Source organism: Pseudophryne corroboree, chromosome 3, assembly GCF_028390025.1.
Source record: "Pseudophryne corroboree isolate aPseCor3 chromosome 3, aPseCor3.hap2, whole genome shotgun sequence".
Lineage (NCBI taxonomy): Eukaryota > Metazoa > Chordata > Amphibia > Anura > Myobatrachidae > Pseudophryne > Pseudophryne corroboree.
In genome coordinates, this window is record NC_086446.1 from 16,854,297 (window position 1) to 16,873,866 (window position 19,570).

At 46.4% G+C, this 19,570-nt stretch overlaps 1 protein-coding gene across 3 annotated transcripts in view; it reads right to left on the reverse strand.

The window, feature by feature from the left end:
- LOC135056999 (oocyte zinc finger protein XlCOF7.1-like) overlaps positions 1-19,570 on the reverse strand; it is a 50,634-nt gene that overhangs the window by 14 nt on the left and 31,050 nt on the right. For 2 of the 3 annotated variants that reach the window (XM_063962851.1, XM_063962850.1), the window contains exon 7: positions 1-3,564. This exon is cut by the window's left edge and continues 14 nt beyond it. In XM_063962851.1, the coding sequence (XP_063818921.1) occupies positions 2,567-3,564 (998 nt within the window). In that variant the 3' untranslated portion in view covers positions 1-2,566. The remainder of the gene's footprint in view (positions 3,565-19,570) is intronic. The other variant, XM_063962852.1, reaches the window with a different exon arrangement.

Here is a 19,570-nt window from a genome sequence, read left to right on the forward strand (position 1 = left end):
GACTTTATTTCATATCTTTAATACACATATTTTTGTCTATATTTCAAACTTAAAAAATACTTTACTCTGCACAACATGGATAAAATATCCTTTAAAGCACAGAAACAATTCAAGTTATGTTTTAGTATAGCAGGTAAGTAAAACAGATAATCAGGAGAGCCAAAAGCCTATGGGGGTCATTCAGACCCAGTCGCAATAGCGGCCCGCAGCACAGTTTGCTGGTGGTGGCAAAATGCACATGCGCAGCAGCAACGCAAACACACACATTGTGGTCGCATCCCTGAGGGGTGAATGCGGGCAGGCCGAGACCATTTTCCAGGGGGCTGAGTGATGTCACATCTGCGTTCATCTCTGATTAACCCCCTACAAGTTTCCAGAGTGCACCTCATATCTCATATTTTCCAAGTTACTACAAATGATATGAGATCGGTAGCACCACCACTTTCAGGATTATTACACAGAACACACATAAAGGCTGACACAGCAAATAACAATAAATGGTCACATTCAAGGGATTAATTAGAAATAAGGAAGCATAATCATCATTAAGTCTAATTATCAACTTGTTCTGTGCAGGACCCATACACCTCTTTACTGCCTCCAGCAGCCCCTGGTACTGCACTGTGGACAACCGCCCTGTCTCCCCCTCCGACACCTCAGAGCTGCTTGGGGACAAGATTACCCACTTACACACTGCCTCCTGCAGCCAACACTACTGCCACTCGTCCTGTCTGCCACCTCAGCGCTGATTGGGGACAATATTACCCACTTACACATTGCCTCCAGCAGCCCCCACTACTACCACTCATCCTGTCTGCCACCTCAGCACTGATTGGGGACAATATTACCCACTTACACACTGCCTCCAGCAGCCCCCACTACTGCCACTTGTCCTGTCTGACACCTCAGCACTGATTGGGGACAATATTACCTACTTACACACTGCCTCCAGCAGCCCCCACTACTGCCACTCGTCCTGTCTGACACCTCAGCGCTGATTGGGGATAATATTACCCACTTACACACTGCCTCCAGCAGCCCCCACTACTGCCACTCCCCCTCTGACACCTCAGTGCTGATTGGGGATAATATTACCCACTTACACACTGCCTCCAGCAGCCCCCACTACTGTCACTCGCCCTGTCTGCCACCTCAGCGCTGATTGGGGACAATATTACCCACTTACACACTGCCTCCAGCAGCCCCGCTACTGCACTACTGCCACCCACCCTGTCTCCCCCTGACATCTAAGCACTGCTTGGGCATTTATGGTACTGCTAACAGTCCATCAACAGATGGCTGTAACCAGGGCAGTAAGGAGGCAGAAGCTGCTTCTGGTACCATGGACCCTGGTCATGTAGGGCTCGGAGAGTCAGTAAAATTCTGTAATAGGGTGCTGCTAATTAGCAGCGTTTGCAATCCTTTTCCTAGCATGCTGACTGCCGCCTCCCCCCTTGATGAAGCAGAAATTGCGATCACCTCACAATTTCTGCTTCATCACAGAAATTAGTGAAGCCTCCAACTGGCTCAGCTTAGCTGCGACCGCAGGAGACACGCCACGTTCTTCTCGATCTCGTCAGCTGCGTGTGATGTCACGCAGCCACCGTGATCACACCCCTGTTTCTCCTACAATGCCCGTCTACTCCCTGGAAATGGAGCGTTGCCCAGCCCCCGGCCACCGCCTAAGCCTGATTGACAGGCCGGGGCAATCGCATTTTCTGCTCCCCCCCAAAGAAAATGAGGACGCATGCGTAGGATGGGTGCTGCGCATGCACCCGCAACATTTTCTCAATAATTCTGGTTGGATTGCATACTGCAAACCAACCTGAATTAGGCCCAGAGTCACCATCTTACAGGCAGCCGGTGGAGGGAGCAGAGAATGGGTGGTATGTGGCAGGAATAGGCTGGTTAGGTAACAGCCTGGCTGCAGCATTCTGTACAAGCTACAAGTGGTACAATTCTTCTGCTGGGAGACCCAGGTAGAGGATATTACAGTGTTCTGTGTGTGATGATACAAATACATGTATGACTGTAGGTCTTCTGAGGGTTCTGAGGGAAATAAGTGCTGGAGTCTGGCTATGTTCCTCAGATGAGGATCTGATTGTGGCTGATACCTGATGTCTAAGTGTCACTCCACCATCCAGGACACCAAGATTCCACACAGGATTAGCATTTTGTAACCCTGAACCCCCAAGTGTAAGTCTGGTTGGTAGGCAAAGCTGAGCTGTTGCCCCGCCCTTTGTCGTGAGCTTCTATCATAAAGACTTGTTTCACCAGGACTGAGTCACAGCCAACTGGCATCACCCACACCTGGAGCTCAGCTAGACATTTAGGATTGGTATTGGGTTCTCAGTACCCGGACCAAAAGACAGGTCATCGGCTTAGCAGTGGTAAACGAGGACATGACGTTGGATTGTTTCATCCTGTGGTAGCATGTATATTGCAAGAAGCAGGGGAGATAGGATAAGAACCTTGAAGAACGTTACATGGCAATGATAAGTATACTCCAGAAGAATAGAATGGTTCCTCACCTGAGTGATGTCTATTGTGTGCGACAAGAGCCGATTTATTTCTCAGAACATGGAAATGGCCTCTCACCTGTGTGACTTCTCTGATGTGTAACAAGTTGTGATTTCTGGGTAAAACATTTCGCACACTCAGAGCAAGAAAATGGCTTCTCACCTGTGTGACTTCTCTGATGTCTAACAAGATGTGATTTTTCTGCAAAACCTTTCCCACACTCAGAGCAAGAAAATGGTTTCTCACCTGTGTGACTTCTCTGATGTGTAACAAGTTGTGATTTCTGGGTAAAACATTTTCCGCACTCAGAGCAAGAAAATGGTTTCTCACCTGTGTGACTTCTCTGATGTGTAACAAGTTGTGATTTCTGGGTAAAACATTTCCCACACTCAGAGCAAGAAAATGGCTTCTCACCTGTGTGACTACTCTGGTGTGTAACAAGAACTGATTTGTATTTAAAACATTTTCCACACTCAGAACATAGAAATGGATTCACACCTGTGTGACTTCTCTGATGTGTAACAAGATTTGATTTCAGGGTAAAACATTTCCCGCACTCAGAGCAAGAAAATGGCTTCTCACCTGTGTGACTTCTCTGATGTTTAACAAGATCTGATTTCTGTATAAAACATTTCCCACACTCAGAGCAAGAAAATGGATTCTCACCTGTGTGACTTCTCCGATGTGTAACAAGATGTGATTTCCGTGTAAAACATTTCCCACACTCAGAACATGGAAATGGCCTCTCATCTGCCTTAGCTGGTTGATGGGTAATAAGGTTTGTGTTCTGTGTAAAACATTTGGCATCTATAGAACAGGGAAACACTGTATCTACTGTCAGAGCTGTAATAGATGCACCAATATCAGAGTGATCAGGAGAACATTTCCCAGGAGCAGAGGGACCAGATGATAGAGCTGGATGTATAATTGAAGTAATAGGATCATCTCCTGAAGAATCCGGTCTACTGTCATTATCTTTTTTTTCACAATCCGGGGATAACATTAGATGTCCTTCTGAGATATTCCTGCTTGTGTGTCCATCTGCTGGAAATAAAATACATTATGGAAATGGAACATTTTCTGTAACAATATTAATCTTGTAAACAATAGGAGAAGACGACTTTCTGGGACACTTAATTGTAAATGTGTGTGTATAATAAAACATAACTTTTAATGAAGGCTTTATAATATTGTGTCTCAGACTATCATTGTGTCCACCCTCCTGAGAACCCTCACAATAACAAATGTAATATTATAATAAGACGTAGATATATCTGTCTCTTGTACTTGTAACTAACCATGAAGTATAAATGGAGACGTAGTCACTCTACAAGTCCTATATCAGCACCAATGTAAAACAATGGATGGGGAACTTATCGTATGAATTGGAGATTCTAGATGGATCAGAGAAATGTCTCCTAACGTTACTTTTGGAAGCATTGGTAAGGTAGTATTCCTTTATGTGTGTGCTCATACGCTCGTAAGTCTGTACATGTTACCCACCCTTATTTCTCTTACGTCCTAGAGGATGCTGGGGTTCCATTTAGCACCATGGTGTATAGATGGGTCCCTTGGGAGCCATGGGCACTTTTAGAGTTTAATAGTGTGGTCTGGCTCCTCCCTCTATGCCTCTCCTACCTGACTCCGTTTAGAAAATGTGCCCGGAGGAGCCGCTCACAGCTAGGGGAGCTCCTAGGAGTTTTTCTAGTTTTATTGTTTTTTAAGAGATTAGGTTACAGGAAGGCTGCTGGCAACAGCCTCCCTACTTCGTGGGACTTAGGGGGGGGAATAAGAACTTGAAGTTGAGGGTGCTGATCACAAGCCCACGAGGCGACTGCTCACTTCGGCAGCACGGCCGCCACCCCCTAACAGAGCCAGAAGAATGAAGAGTGGGGAGTACATCAACGGCGGCCCGGGAAGCGGGTTGCCAGGCGAGAATGGCGGCACAAGGGTGGGAGCGCAGCTCTGACAGACTGCGCTCCGGAAGGCTCAGCGGCACACTGTGTACGGCGCTGTGAGGGGCGTCCTGGGCCAGCGCAATCACCCTACACTGGTCAACTATAGCTATCAGGGGCTAATCCCACTGTTAGTTGATTATACTGGCCTGAGGTATTTTATAGCTAAGTGCGGGAGAACGCGCCATTACAGGAGGCAGGACTTCTCCTCAGAGTGGATCCAGCACTCACCAGCACCATTTTCTCCCTGCAGATCACAGCATCAGAACGCTGACAGGGAGCACTGACCTCCTCATAACTCCAGCTATCCTCTGCGGTACCAGGGTGTTATAGACAAGGGGTGAGTGTGTTTATATGTACAGTTTATCCTATTGTTACTCAGTCAGCGCCGGCAGTTTGTATTAATAACTGCCTACAGGGGCGCTGTGTGGCTGGCTCCTTATACTCTGTGTCTCTCTGAAGGTACTCTGTGGGAAACTGTGTCTGACATTTTCCTGTGTGTGTGTGTGTGTCTGTATATCTCACATTAACATGTCTAAGGACTCTCAATCTTGTGCTGCAGAGTGTGTATCTTCTCCTGAAGAGTCTATCCCATGTTTTCAGGACTGCAATGTAATTTCCCAGCCCTCTGAATCTGAACCCCCATGGGTGGATTCTATAAGGGGCATGATATCACAGATTTAATCTAGGATGTCATATAATGAGAAACAAATGCAGGTTTTGAGGAATTCTGTAGAGGTATTGCAGTGTTCAACTCCCACTACCTCATCTGGGACCCCTACTTCATATCCAAAAAAGCATGATCTTGCCCAGATAATGCAAGCTGACATGGATACCAACGATACGGGGGGACAGTGATGGGGATATGTGCAATTAATGATTGAGGCCATTAGGGACATTTTGCATATTACTGAGAAAAGCCCCTGGAGGCTTACTTTACTGAAAATAAGAAATCCTCTCTTACCTTCCCTGCTTCAAAGGAGTAAAACTCCTTGTTTGAAAAATCCTGGGAATACCCAGAGAAAAAATTCCAGATTCCAAAGAGAGTTCTAGTTGCTTTTCCTTTCCTTGAAGAGGACAGGAAAAAGTGGGAAAACCCACCGATAGTAGACGCTTCTGTATATCGGTTGTCAAAAAGGGTGGTTTTACCTGTCCCTGTGTCGACCGCTTTAAAAGAGCCGGCTGACCGCAAGATTGAGACTACACTCAAATCACTATACACAGCTACAGATGTGGCTTTAAGGCCCACCATTGCTTGTGTGTGGATTTCTAAAGCAATAGTAAAGTGGTCAGGAACATAACTAGAGGAATTAGATGCTATGGACAGGAGTGACATTGAATTGTTTTTACGTCACATACAGGATTCTGCAGGTTTCATGGTGGAGGCCATGAAGGACCTGGGCATGCTGAAAGCAAGGGCTACTTCCATGGCAGTCTCGGCGCGCAGGGGACTCTGGCTGCGCCAATGGTCTGCCTATACGGAATCCAAGAAAAGTGTGGAGAACCCACCCTTCACAGGTCAAGTTCTGTTTGGGGATGCATTGGATGCGTGGATCTCCACAGCAACTGCGGGTAAGTCAACCTTCCTTCCCTCAGCCACACCGCCGACTAGGAAATCTTATCCTACGTCCACATTGCAGTCCATTCGGACAGCGAAAGTCAAAACGTCCAAACCCCCTTCCATTTTCTTTAGAGGAAGTCGGGGAAAATCCAGAAAACCTGCTCCAACAGGTTCCCAGGAACAGAAACCAGGTTCTGCTTCATTCAAGTCTTCAGCATGACGGTGGACCTCCCAGCCTGGTGATCGGGCAGGTGGGAGCAAGACTAAAAGATTTCAGTCATATCTGGGCATCCTCTTGCCTAGACCCCTGGGTCAAAGATATTGTTACCCAGGGGTACAAACTGGAATTTCAAGACCTCCCACCTCACAGATTCTTCAAATCAGGCTTACCAGCTTCGCTGACAGAAAGTGCTATCCTACAGGAAGCCATTCAAAGATTGGGTCAAACAAATGTTATTGTTCCAGTTCCACCTCACCTAATGCACAAAGGTTATTACTCAAACCTGTTTGTGGTACCGAAACCAGACGGTTCGGTAAGACCGATATTAAACCTAAAGTCATTAAACCCGTACTTGAAGGAATTCAAATTCAAGATGGAGTTTTTGAGAGGGGTGATCTCAGGTCTGGAGGAGGGGGAATTCCTAGTAACCCTGGATATCAAGGATGCATACCTTCACATTCCGATCTGGCTGCCTCACCAGGCTTCTCAGATTTGCGCTGCTGGACTATCACTATCAGTTCCAGGCACTGCCATTTGGCCTATCCACAGCACCGAGGGTGTTTCACCAAGGTCATGGTAGAGATGATGCCACTCCTCCACAGGCAGGAAGTGAACATAATTCCATATCTGGATGATCAGCTGATAAAGGTGTCTTCCAGGGAGAGGTTGTTGTAGAGTATAGCTCTCTCAACTGGACTACTCCAGGATCACGGGTGGATCCTGAACCCTCCAAAGTCACATTTGGAACGGACACGGAGACTGCCCTTCCTGGGAATGATACTCGACATGGAAGAGCAGAGGGTGTTTCTACTGACGGAGAAAGCGTTGGTGATCCAATCAATGATACGGGATGTCCTGGAGCCAACCTGGGTATCGGTTCATCTGGGTATCGCCTTCTGAGGAAGATGGTAGCCTCCTAAGAGGCTCTACAATACGGAAGATTCCATGCGAGGTCATTCCAACTGGATCTCCTAGACAAATAGTCGGGATCCCATCTTCACATGAACCAGCGGATACACCCGTCACCAAAAGCCAGAATTTCACTCCTTTGGTGGCTGCAAACTTCTCACCTACTCGAGGGCCGCAGGCTCGGGATTCAGAATTGGATCCTTCAAACCACAGATGCAAGTATCAGAGGTTGGGGAGCAGTCACCCAAGGGGAAAACTTCCAAGGAAAGTGGTCAAGTATGGAATCCATTCTTCCGATAAACATTCTGGAACTAAGGGCCATATACAATGGCCTTCTATAAGCGGCACATCTTCTGCAAGATCGGGCCATTCAGGTTCAGTCGGACAATGTAACGGCGGTGTCCTACATAAACCGACAGGGAGGAACGAAGAGCACAGCAGCGATGTCAGAGGTTACAAGAATCCTCCTCTGGGCAGAAAGGCACGCAATGGCACTGTCAGCAATCTTCATACTGGGAGTGGACAACTGGGAAGCGTACTTCCTCAGCAGACACGATCTCCATCCAGGAGAATGGGGTCTCCACCCAGAGGTGTTCGCAGAGGTAACAAGTCGATAGTGTGTACCTCAGATAGCCATGATGGCCTCCCGCCTCAACAAGAAGCTTCAGAGGTACTGTTCCAGGTCGAGATACCCACAAGCAGTGGTGGTGGATGCCCTGGTAACTCCGTGGGTGTTCCAATCGGTGTATGTGTTCCCTCCACTTCCACTCATCCCAAGGATTCTCAAAACTAATAAAAAGAACAAGAGTTCAGGCAATCCTCATTGCTCCGGACTGGCCAAGACGGGGTTGGTACACGGATCTTCTGGAATTACTGCTGGAGAATCCGAGGCCTCTTCCTCTTCGTGAGGACCTTCTGCTACAGGGGTCATTCGCCTATCAAGATTTACCGCGGCTACGTTTGACGGCATGGAGGTTGAACGCCAGATCTTAGCTCGGAAGGGCATTCCGAAAAAGGTAATTCCTGCCCCGGTACAGGCTAGGAAGGGAGTAACGTCTAAACATTACCATCGGATTTGGAAAAAGTATGTGTCTTGGTGTGAATCCAAGAAATTTCCTTCAGTGGAGTTTCAACTGGGACGCTTGGGCTCCATAAAGGTCCAGATTTCGGCCTTGTCCATTTTCTTCCAGAAAATATTGGCTGCCCTCTCTGAGGTTCAGACTTTCTTAAAAAGGGGTTCTGCACATCCAACCACCCTTTGTGCCTCCTACGGCACCTTGGGATCTTAATGTGGTGCTGCAGTTCCTGCAATCGGATTGGTTCGAGCCTTTACAGGAGGTGGACGTCAAGTTTCTTACTTGGAAGGCGGTCACACTGTTGGCATTGGCATCTGCTAGGCGTGTGTCAGAATTGGGGACCTTGTCCTACAAGAGCCCCTACTTGATTTTCCATGAGGATAGAGCTGAGCTCAGAAAGAGTCAGCACTTTCTTCCAAAGGTTGTATCAGCTTTTCATATCAACCAACCTATTGTGGTGCCAGTGGCTACTGACTCCTCAATCACCTCTAAGTACTTGGATGTTGTGAGGGCTTTGAAAATTTATGTGAAGAGAACTTCTCGTCACAGGAAGTCGGACGCTCTATTTGTCCTTTATGATCCCAACAAGGTTGGGTGTCCTGCTTCTAAGCAGACGATTTCTCGCTGGATCAGGTTTACTATCCAGCATGCTTATTCTATGGCAGGCCTGCAGTGTCCAAAATCTGTTAAGGTCCACTCTACTCGTAAAGTGGGTTCTTCCTGGGCGGCTGCCCGGGGTGTCTCGGCTTTACAACTTTTTACCGAGCGGCTACTTGGTCAGGGTCGAACACGTTTGCTAAATTCTACAAGTTCAATACTTTGGCCTCTGAGGACCTAAAGTTTGGTCAATCTGTTCTGCAGGAACCTCAGCACTCTCCCTCCTGTACTGGGAGCTTTGGTACATCCCCATGATACTAAATGGACCCCAGCATCCTCTAAGACGTAAGAGAAAATAGGATTTTAATTACCTACCGATAAATCCTTTTCTCGTAGTCCGTAGAGGATGCTGGGCGCCCGCCCAGTGCTTCATCTTCCTGCATTGTTACTTGGTTAAGTACTGCATTGTTACTAGGTTTAGTACTGCATTGTTACTTGGTTAAGTATTGTTGTTCAGCCGTTGCTGAATTGTTTCAAGCTAGTTGGCTTGGCTTCTTTGCTTATGTGTGAGCTGGTGTAAATCTCACCACTATCTGTGTATTTCCTTCTCTTGAAGTATGTCCGTCTCCTCGGGCACAGTTTCTAGACCGAGTCTGGTAGGAGGGGCATAGAGGGAGGAGCCAGCCCACACTATTAAACTCTTAAAGTGCCCATGGCTCCCAAGGGACTCATCTATACCCCATGGTACTAAATGGAACCCCAGCATCCTCTACGGACTACGAGAAAAGGATTTACTGGTAGGTAATTAAAATCCTATTATAAGGTATATTGCTACAGCAGAGTAGGTGTGGAACAAGGTCCTATACATGCAATACACCATATAAAACCCTGCAATCATCATACATCTCCTAGGTTATAGTCCACTCTTACACCCCCATCATCAGTGCCTTACCTCTATACTCTCAATAGTAATAAGGATGATGTGTGTACGGTACGATACAGAGAATTACATATCAAAATCTATACAGCTGCCACCATACTTCTGCTTCTCATATGTGTGCTACTGAAAGCAGTGAAAATCTGAGTGAGAGTGCAGGGAACACAGCAGAGTCTGATGAGAAAGAGATTGGATCTGCCTTTGCAGGGATGTACCAAACCCGTCACCCCTGTAAGTATATAAAATAATAAATATGAGGGGCGTGGGCGGAGTTCATCCAGACGTGCTTTCTGGAGCTCTCCTCACTAAGTGGCTTCTTACCTACCCTACCTGATAGCTCTCAGCCACCGCTGGGACCAAGACCCAATCTATTAAGTCCCCCACTCATCCTGCCTAAAAAGCAGCTCACACAGCTCACCGTTCACTGCTGCAGCCTAGTGACGCCGCTGATGCCACGGGCTGTATTCTGGGTCTAAGTGCGCCCAGTCTTTCCTGCACGCTCCGGACACATGACTTGGAGGCGCTTTTGCTCAGGCAAGAGCACTTGTTCTCCCGCTCACACAGGTGCACAGCTCCCGCTACTACTGGGGACAGAACGGGCTGCCCACAGTCACAGGAGCCCGGCGGCGATATTGGGAAGTGAGGTGGCTGCCATTTTGGATCCTGGTGCCCGGCCATCGCATGCTTTGCCTTCTGCCTTCAATAAAATTGATATAAGCTGCTAAATAAGTGTCCTGACGGCTGGACCGGGGTCACTACACTACATTGAAGCATTTGCCTGGAGGTGAAACTACCTTCTATTTATATGGTACCACTATAATCTACTTCTTCTCAGTCTACATGCAGAGCCCAGTATCAAGTATCGTCTGAGTACAGCTCATTAGACTGTAATTACAACCTCATAGTATATTATTTTGTGGATTTATTCACTGAATATATTTTGCCATTTGTGTCTCTCTGTGCTGAGTACTTCACGTCTGTGATCACGCTTACCTCTAGTGGAGTTTCTCGCTCATTACTGTGTTATTTGAGTTGCACTACATCATGGTTTACTTGATATTTGGGCTCGGATAGACCAGTCACCCAGACTAAAGGGCCCTACACACTTAAAGATTATCTGTCCAATCTGTCTGATTGGAAAAAAAATCTGGCAATGTCTGGGAGCAAATGACAATCAACCATTTGCTCCCAAAATCCAGAAAATGGACAGAAATGGTTAAGATCAATTGTTTTAACGAAACAAACCAATTTGTTTGAAAGTCCATTTTTGTCTGTTATCCAGTGTTTTAGAGCAAATGGTCAATTGTCATTTGCTCCCATACATTACCAGATTTTTGTTCCAACCAGAAAGATTGGACAGATAATCTTTAAGTGTGTAGGACACTTAAAAATGTAATTTTGAATGGAGTCATCTTGATGTATCCTCCTGACAGCGTACTACTGCTCCTTTTATTTATAGATTGTTTGTATTTTCCTATCTCCGAGAGGTCAGTCTTTTTGTAGCCAGCTTACCATGCCTTCAAAAAAGGTTAAAAGGTACCAAATCGGCCCCAACTGTCCATCTCTTTGGTACCTCGAATTCAGGTGGTCCTTCTGAGACCGCTACAACATCATCTGCTTCTTCTTGTCAGTCGCACAGCCTAGCTGTAATGACCGAAGACGTCTTAAGACACTCTAGATGGCCCTGTTACTCTACGCTATATACATTCTATGTTATCTACATTTAAGGACTGAAATAACCTCAGAACTTAACTCTAATATTCAAGCTTTGAGGTCCAATATCAGTGAGATTGGCTCTCGTACAGACTAAGATGAGAGAGATTGTTGCGTCTCAGAAAGACCTGATTTCAGGACATGACACCCTTTAGGAAGACATGGTCTCCATTCGTGATAAAGTCACTGATTTAGAAGAATGCTCGGAGAAATAATATCAGAATAATGGGCATTCCGGATTCTGTTACAAATGCTGAGCTTTATGATTATGCCACGGACCTCATTCAGAAACTTTCACCGAAGGCTTCTGCCGCGGACCTTCTTACTTATAGGATCCATAGACTCCCAAAGTCCTAACAGGCCTCTATCCAAGCACCGAGGGATACTCTGCTCAGGATCTGGATGATGAAGGGCTGCCCACCTTAACGTGCGGCTTACCTCCTTCATTGCCTTTTGGCTGCAAGTTCCTCCCTGATGACTGAGGTACGCTACTGCCGTTGCATTGTTCAAGAGAATCTGTACCGGTTTTCCTTGAAGTATGTCATTTGCCTGAGTGAATGCCATATACAGTATATGGCCCGAAGTTCCAATATATTTATCGGCAGGCAACTTTCTTCCTTGGTCCACTGCCCCTGGAAGCAGCACTTTTCTGACATGGCTCCCCAGCCCTGAAGACTGGCGTCCGTTGTCAGAACCTCCCACTCCGAGATCCAAAAGGGTCGCCCTTTGTCCAGATGGGATGTCTGTAGCCACCAGGCTAACGACCTCCCTACTTCCTGAGGAAAGACCATAGTCTGAGTTTTATCGTCTGATGTAGTCCATTCCATCTGGAAAGAATCAGACGTTGAAGGGGCCTCAAGTGGAATTGAGCATATTCCACCATGTTGAATGTTGACACCATAGATCCCATCACTCACATTGCTGCTTGAATGGATACTCTTTGATTGTGTAGTAGCTACTGAATCCTTGTCTGTATTGTGGATATTTTGTTTAGAGGAAGAAAAAGTCTCTGAAGCCTGGAATCCAATACAGCCTCCAGGTGCGTCATGCGTTGAGACGGAACCAGGGATGACCGCCCAATTTATGAGCCAGCCGTGGCTTTGTAAACAGGCTATTGTCAACTGCAGATTACCCTGGAGAGTTTCCTGGGAATGAGCCAGGATTAACAGGTCTTCCAGGTATGGGAAAATTCTTGTCCCCTGACAACGGAGATAAGCCGCCATCACCACCATCATTTTGGTAAACAGTCTTGGAGCTGTAGCCAGTCCAAACGGTAGGGCCTGAAACTGAAAATGTTGCCTGAGGATAGCAATCCTGAGATAGCACTGATGGAACGGTGCTATAGGTCAGGGATGGGGAACCTTCAGCCCTCCAGCTGTTGTTGAACTACACATACCAGCATGCCTTGCAACAGTTTTTTGCTATTTGGCCATGCAAAAACTGATGAGGGGAATGATGGGATGTGTAGTTCAACAACAGCTGGAGGGCCCAAACTTCCCCATCCCTGCTATAGGTACACGCAGGTAAGCATCCTGGATATCTAGGGCCCCCGGCTCCACGTCCAAGATAATGGAACGTAAAGTCTCCATATGAAAACGAGGCACCCAAATGTACAGTGCATCCGGAAAGTAGGGAAAAATGAATGCAGCAATGTACAGAGGCTGATGGCTTATCTTCTGGTTTGGAAGCAGGCCCTCTGGTAGCCCAATGCTTTTTAGACTTTACAGACTTATCCGATCGGGACTGTTTGCCGTAACCCTTTCCTTTAGCTTTTCCTTGGGTCCGAAAGGACTGAAGAGCTGGAAACCTAAGTTTAGACATGTAGGTAGAAGGAAACTTCACTTTCTTAGAGTCTGCTTCAGACGCCAGAATATTGTTTAACTCTTTACCAAAAAGAATATCTCTAGTAAAAGGAAAAGACTCCAGTCCTTTTTTGGACTCTGGGCCTAATTCAGAGTTGATTGCAGCAGCAAATTTGTTAGCAGTTGGGCAAAACCATGTGCACTGCAGGTGTGTTCAAACGGAAATCTAAATTGCAGTGTAAAAATAAAGCAGCCAGTATTTACTCTGCACAGAAACAAAATAACCCACCCAAATCTAACTCTCTCTTCACATGTTATATCTGCCTCCCCTGCAGTACACATGGTTTTGTTCAAACTGCTAACAAATTACCTGCTGCGATCTACTCTGAATTACCCCCTCTGAGTCAGCCTTCCATGTACGTAGCCAGACAGCTCTGCATGCGGCTACTGCGGAGGCTGATGCTTGAGAAGCTATAGTACCCATATCCAAGGCTGCTTCTTCCATAAAGACAGCTGATTGTTTACTATGTGCAATATGGGACTTTTGTTCTCTGTACACCATTAGCAGATCGTCTTCTAATGTATCAGCCCAGGCCGCCACTGCTTTCACCATCCAGGCTGAAGCCATGGCCGGCCTAACAACTGCCCCTGACAAGGAAAAAACTGTTTTTAGAAAACGATTTTTCAATCAGTTACATAATTTAATGATGTTGAAGGCAGGGGTAATGTAGATTTACGCACCAACCGAATGACATGCGTATCTACTTTGGGAGCAACCTCCCTTTTCCAACAATCCCCATCCAGAAGAGGATAATGAGAATTCAATTTTTTAGGAATTCTAAACTTCTTACTGGGTGTGACGCAAGCATCTTACATGATTTCCGTCAGCTGTTCTGTCTCCGGAAATTCAGTTGACCATTTTGAGACATTTAAAAACAGGTGCCTCCTCTAAGGATAGAATGGCTTTCATAGCATTAATTAGCTCAGGTATATCTACCAAGCTGGGACCTTCATCCTCATATCTGTATACAGACACAGAATGCGAGGAATCATCCTCATCCTCCGTAGTGTCCCCTTCTGAAACCTGTGTAGACTGTGAAGATGTTTCATGTCTGTGTGATTTACTTTCCACAGGCCTTTCAGCCTGTTTTTGTTGAAAGGCTGCAGATTTCTGGACTGGATCTGATAAGACCCAGGGAGAATGTTGCATGTAAGTGTTAATTGGGTAACCTATCCCTGGTATGGGAGCTGGTATTATCTGCTTAGCAATATTGGATAATGTTTGTGTAAAAGAAGCCCATGGAGGTTCTGACAGAACGTGTGCCTGCCTTGGATTATTATGGAGGTTTTGGTGGAAGCTATAACACAATCCATTTTGTACCAGATCTTGAGAGGTTAACCCTGCTTTGCATGACAAATATGATATCAATGTTGGTGCTGCTGTGGAGAGTGTATCCTCCTCACCCTTGCCTCTTAGACATGGTAATCACACATCTGTATGGTGTTAACTACACAATTTGTGACCACATTCACTGTAAGCTCGCTAAAGTGATATACAATCCGATCCCTCTCTGCCTTGCACCAGCATTGAGGATATATAAAACCCGCAAAACTGACAGAAATACAGTAAAGGTCAGAAGCCACACTAGCAATCAGTCTGATCGTAGCAGCAAATTTGCTGCTACGATCAGCTCCGGATATTAGTATATGAAGCAGTGGATTGATATGCTGTAATTCAAGTCACAATCTGGTACGCAGTTTATTATTGGTCGGTGTGGGCACCCTGAAAAGAATTACTACACCATAGGCGCTTCTTCCTCTCCCTCTTGTTCACAGATTTTTTTGGCTATCTACCTAATAGCAATTTGAGGAACTGAGCAGCCGCCCAAAGAAGTGGAGTGTGTGAGATTGAGGCTATAAAGCCTACATTGGACTTCATGGAACCCTGTGGACTACATCAGGGTACAGAAATATTGGACTGGGAGAAGTGTACTGATCTATTCCTTTTTCAAATGATAGATTATTAAGTAATACAAGGAATGTAATAAGAAATGTAATAAAAAATTCAAAAAAGCAATAAGAGCAGCTAAAATGGAAAATACAAAGCAAATGGCTATAAAGAGTAAAACCAATCCTAAAATTTTTTTTAAATACATAAACGGTAAAAGGTTAAAAAAGGAGAATATAGGTCCATTAAAAGATGATTTTGGAGAATTGATAAATGATGACGAAATAAAAGCGGAAATACTGAACATTTTTTTTTCCCATCAGTATTTACCAGAGAAGAACTGATGATGTGAGTAGAGCATAACAATTGTGACAGTAAAGATCCATGTTAGAAACTTGTTTAAGTGAAGTAATCAGAGAGAGACTAAGCAAAATTAAGGTTAATAAATCACCTGGTCCTGATGGACTTCACCCAAGGGTTCTTATGGAACTTAGTTCACAACTAGAACGACTCCTGTACTTGATTTTCAATAGTTCAATTAGATCAGGCATGGTACCGAAGGATTGGCGTATAGCTGAGGTAGTGCCATTATTTAAAAAAGGGATCCAAAAATCTTCCGGGAAACTACAGACCATTTAGTTTGACGTCTATAGTGGGGAAAAATAAGAATTTACTCACCGGTAATTCTATTTCTCGTAGTCCGTAGTGGATGCTGGGCACTCCGTAAGGACCATGGGGAATAGCGGGCTCCGAAGGAGGCTGGGCACTCTAGAAAGATCTTAGACTACCTGGTGTGCACTGGCTCCTCCCACTATGACCCTCCTCCAAGCCTCAGTTAGGTACTGTGCCCGGACGAGCGTACACAATAAGGAAGGATTTTGAATCCCGGGTAAGACTCATACCAGCCACACCAATCACACCGTACAACTCGTGATATGAAACACAGTTAACAGTATGAAACAATAGAGCCTCTCAACAGATGGCTCAACAATAACCCGATTTAGTTAACAACAACTATGTACAAGTAATGCAGATAAACCGCACTTGGGATGGGCGCCCAGCATCCACTACGGACTACGAGAAATAGAATTACCGGTGAGTAAATTCTTATTTTCTCTAACGTCCTAGTGGATGCTGGGAACTCCGTAAGGACCATGGGGATTATACCAAAGCTCCCAAACGGGCGGGAGAGTGCGGATGACTCTGCAGCACCGAATGAGAGAACTCCAGGTCCTCCTCAGCCAGGGTATCCAATTTGTAGAATTTTGCAAACGTGTTTGCCCCTGACCAAGTAGCTGCTCGGCAAAGTTGTAAAGCCGAGACCCCTCGGGCAGCCGCCCAAGATGAGCCCACCTTCCTTGTGGAATGGGCATTGACAGATTTTGGCTGTGGCAGGCCTGCCACAGTATGTGCAAGCTGAATTGTACTACAAATCCAACGAGCAATAGTCTGCTTAGGAGCAGGAGCACCCAGCTTGTTGGGTGCATATAGGATAAACAGCGAGTCAGATTTTCTGACTCCAGCCGTCCTGGAAACATATATTTTCAGGGCCCTGACAACGTCTAGCAACTTGGAGTCCTCCAAATCCTTAGTAGCCGCAGGCACCAAATAGGCTGGTTCAGGTGAAACGCTGACACCACCTTAGGGAGAAACTGGGGACGAGTCCTCAATTCTGCCCTATCCATATGGAAAATCAAATAAGGGCTTTTACAAGACAAAGCCGCCAATTCTGATACTCGCCTGGCAGAAGCCAAGGCCAATAACATAACCACCTTCCATGTGAGATATTTCAGATCCACGGTTTTTAGTGGTTCAAACCAATGTGATTTTAAGAAAACTCAACACCACGTTGAGATCCCAAGGTGCCACAGGAGGCACAAACGGGGGCTGATTATGCAGCACTCCTTTTATAAATGTCTGAACTTCAGGTACTGAAGCGAGTTCTTTTTTGAAAGAAAATCGACAGAGCCGAGATCTGTACCTTAATGGAACCCAATTTAAGGCCCATAGTCACTCCTGCTTGCAGGAAATGCAGAAATCGACCTAGTTGAAATTCCTCTGTTGGGGCCCTTTCGGCCTCATACCATGCAACATATTTTCGCCATATGCGGTGATAATGAGTTGCTGTAACCTCTTTCCTGGCTTTAGTAAGCGTAGGAATTACTTCCTCCGGAATGCCCTTTTCCTTCAGGATCCGGCGTTCAACCGCCATGCCGTCAAACGCAGCCGCGGTAAGTCTTGGAACAGACAGGGCCCCTGCTGCCGCAGGTCCTGACTGAGTGGCAGAGGCCATGGGTCCTCTGATATAAATTCTTGAAGTTCTGGGTACCAAGCTCTTCTTGGCCATCCACGAGTATCGTTCTTACTCCTCGCCTTCTTATTATTCTCAGTACCTTTGGTATGAGAGGCAGAGGGGAGAACACCTAAACCGACTGGTACACCCACGGTGTTACCAGAGCGTCCATAGCTATCGCCTGAGGGTCCCTTGACCTGGAGCAATATCTTTTATAGCTTTTTGTTAAGGCGGACGCCATCATGTCCACCTGTGGCCTTTCCCAATGGTGTACAATCCTATTGGAAGACTTCTGGAGGAAGTCCCCATTCTCCCGGGTGGAGGTCGTGTCTGTTGAGAAGATCTGCTTCCCAGTTGTCCACTCCGGGAATGAACACTGCTGACAGTGCTAACACATGATTTTCCGCCTATCGGAGAATCCTTGTGGCTTCTGCCATCGCCATCCTGCTTTTTGTGCCGCCCTGTTGATTACATGGGCGACTGCCGTAATGTTGTCTGATTGGATCAGTACCGGCTGGTTTTGAAGCAGAGGCCTTGCTGGCCTCAGGGCATTTTAAATGGCCCTCAGATCCAGAATATTTATGTGTAGGGAAATAACCTGACTTGACCAAAGTCCCTGGAAGTTTCTTCCCTATGTGACTGCCCCCCAGCCTCAAAGGCTGAAATCCATGGTCACTAGGACCTAGTCCTGTATGCCGAACCTGCGGCCCTCTTGAAGATGGGCACTCTGCAGCCACCACAGTAGAGATACCCTGGTCCTTGAAGACAGGGTTATCAGCCTATGCATCGGAAGATGCGATCCGGACCACTTGTCCAACAGGTCCCTCTTGTATGGAACCTGCCTAATGGGATTGCTTCGTAAGAAGCTACCATTTTTCCCAGGACTCGCGTGCAATGATGCACCGCTACCTATCTTGGTTTCAGGAGGTCTCTGACTAGAGATGACAACTCCTTGGCTTTCTCCTCCGGGAGAAACACTATTTCTGGTTTATGCCCAGAACCATCCCCAGGAACAGTAGACGTGTCATAGGAACCAGCTGTGACTTTGGACTGTTTAGAATCCACCTATGCTGTTGTAGCACTTTCCAAAATAGTGCTACCCCGACTACCAATTGCTCCTTGGACCTCGCCCTTATAACGAGATTGTCCAAATACGGGATAATTACAACTCCCTTTTTTTTGAAGGAGTATCATCATTTCGGCCATTACCTTGATAAAACACCCTCGGTGCCATGTACAGTCCAAACGGCAGTGTCTGGACTTGGTAATGGTAATCCTGTACCACAAATCTGAGGTACTCCTGGCGAGGATGGTAAATGGGGACATGCAGGTAAGCATCCTTGATGTCCCGGGATACCATGTAATCCCCCTCGTCCAGGCTTGCAATAACCGCCCTGAGCGATTCCATCTTGAACTTGAATTTTTTTATGTTCAAGGATTTTAATATAAAATGGGTCACACCGAACCATGCGGTTTTGGTACCCCAACCCGTGTGGAATAGTAACCCCGTCCTTGTTGAAGTAGGGGCACCTTGAGTATTACCTGCTGGGAATACCGCTTATTAATTGCCTCTAGCACAGCCTCCCTGCCTGAGGGAGTTGTCAGCAAGGCATATTTTAGGAAACGGCTGGGGGGAGACATCTCTAATTCCAGCTTGTACCCCTGAAATACTACTTGGAAGAAACAGGGATCCACCTGTGAGCGAGCCCACTAATTGCTGAAATTTTTTGAGGCGGCCCCCCACCGTACCTGGCTACACCTGTGGAGCACCCGCGTCATGGTGTGTACTCACAGGAGGCGGGGGAAGAATCTTGATTCTGGGAACAGGCTGACTGGTGCAGCTTTTTCCCTCTACCCTTGTCTCTGTACAGAAAGGAAGCGCCATTTGACCCGCTTGCTTTTCTGAAGCCGAAAGGACTGTACCTTTTTCTGTGAGGAAACCTGAGGTAAAATTATTTCTTCCCAGCAGTTGCTGTGGATACGAGGTCCCAGAGACCATCCCCAAATAATTCCTCACCCTTATAAGGCTCTCTATGCGC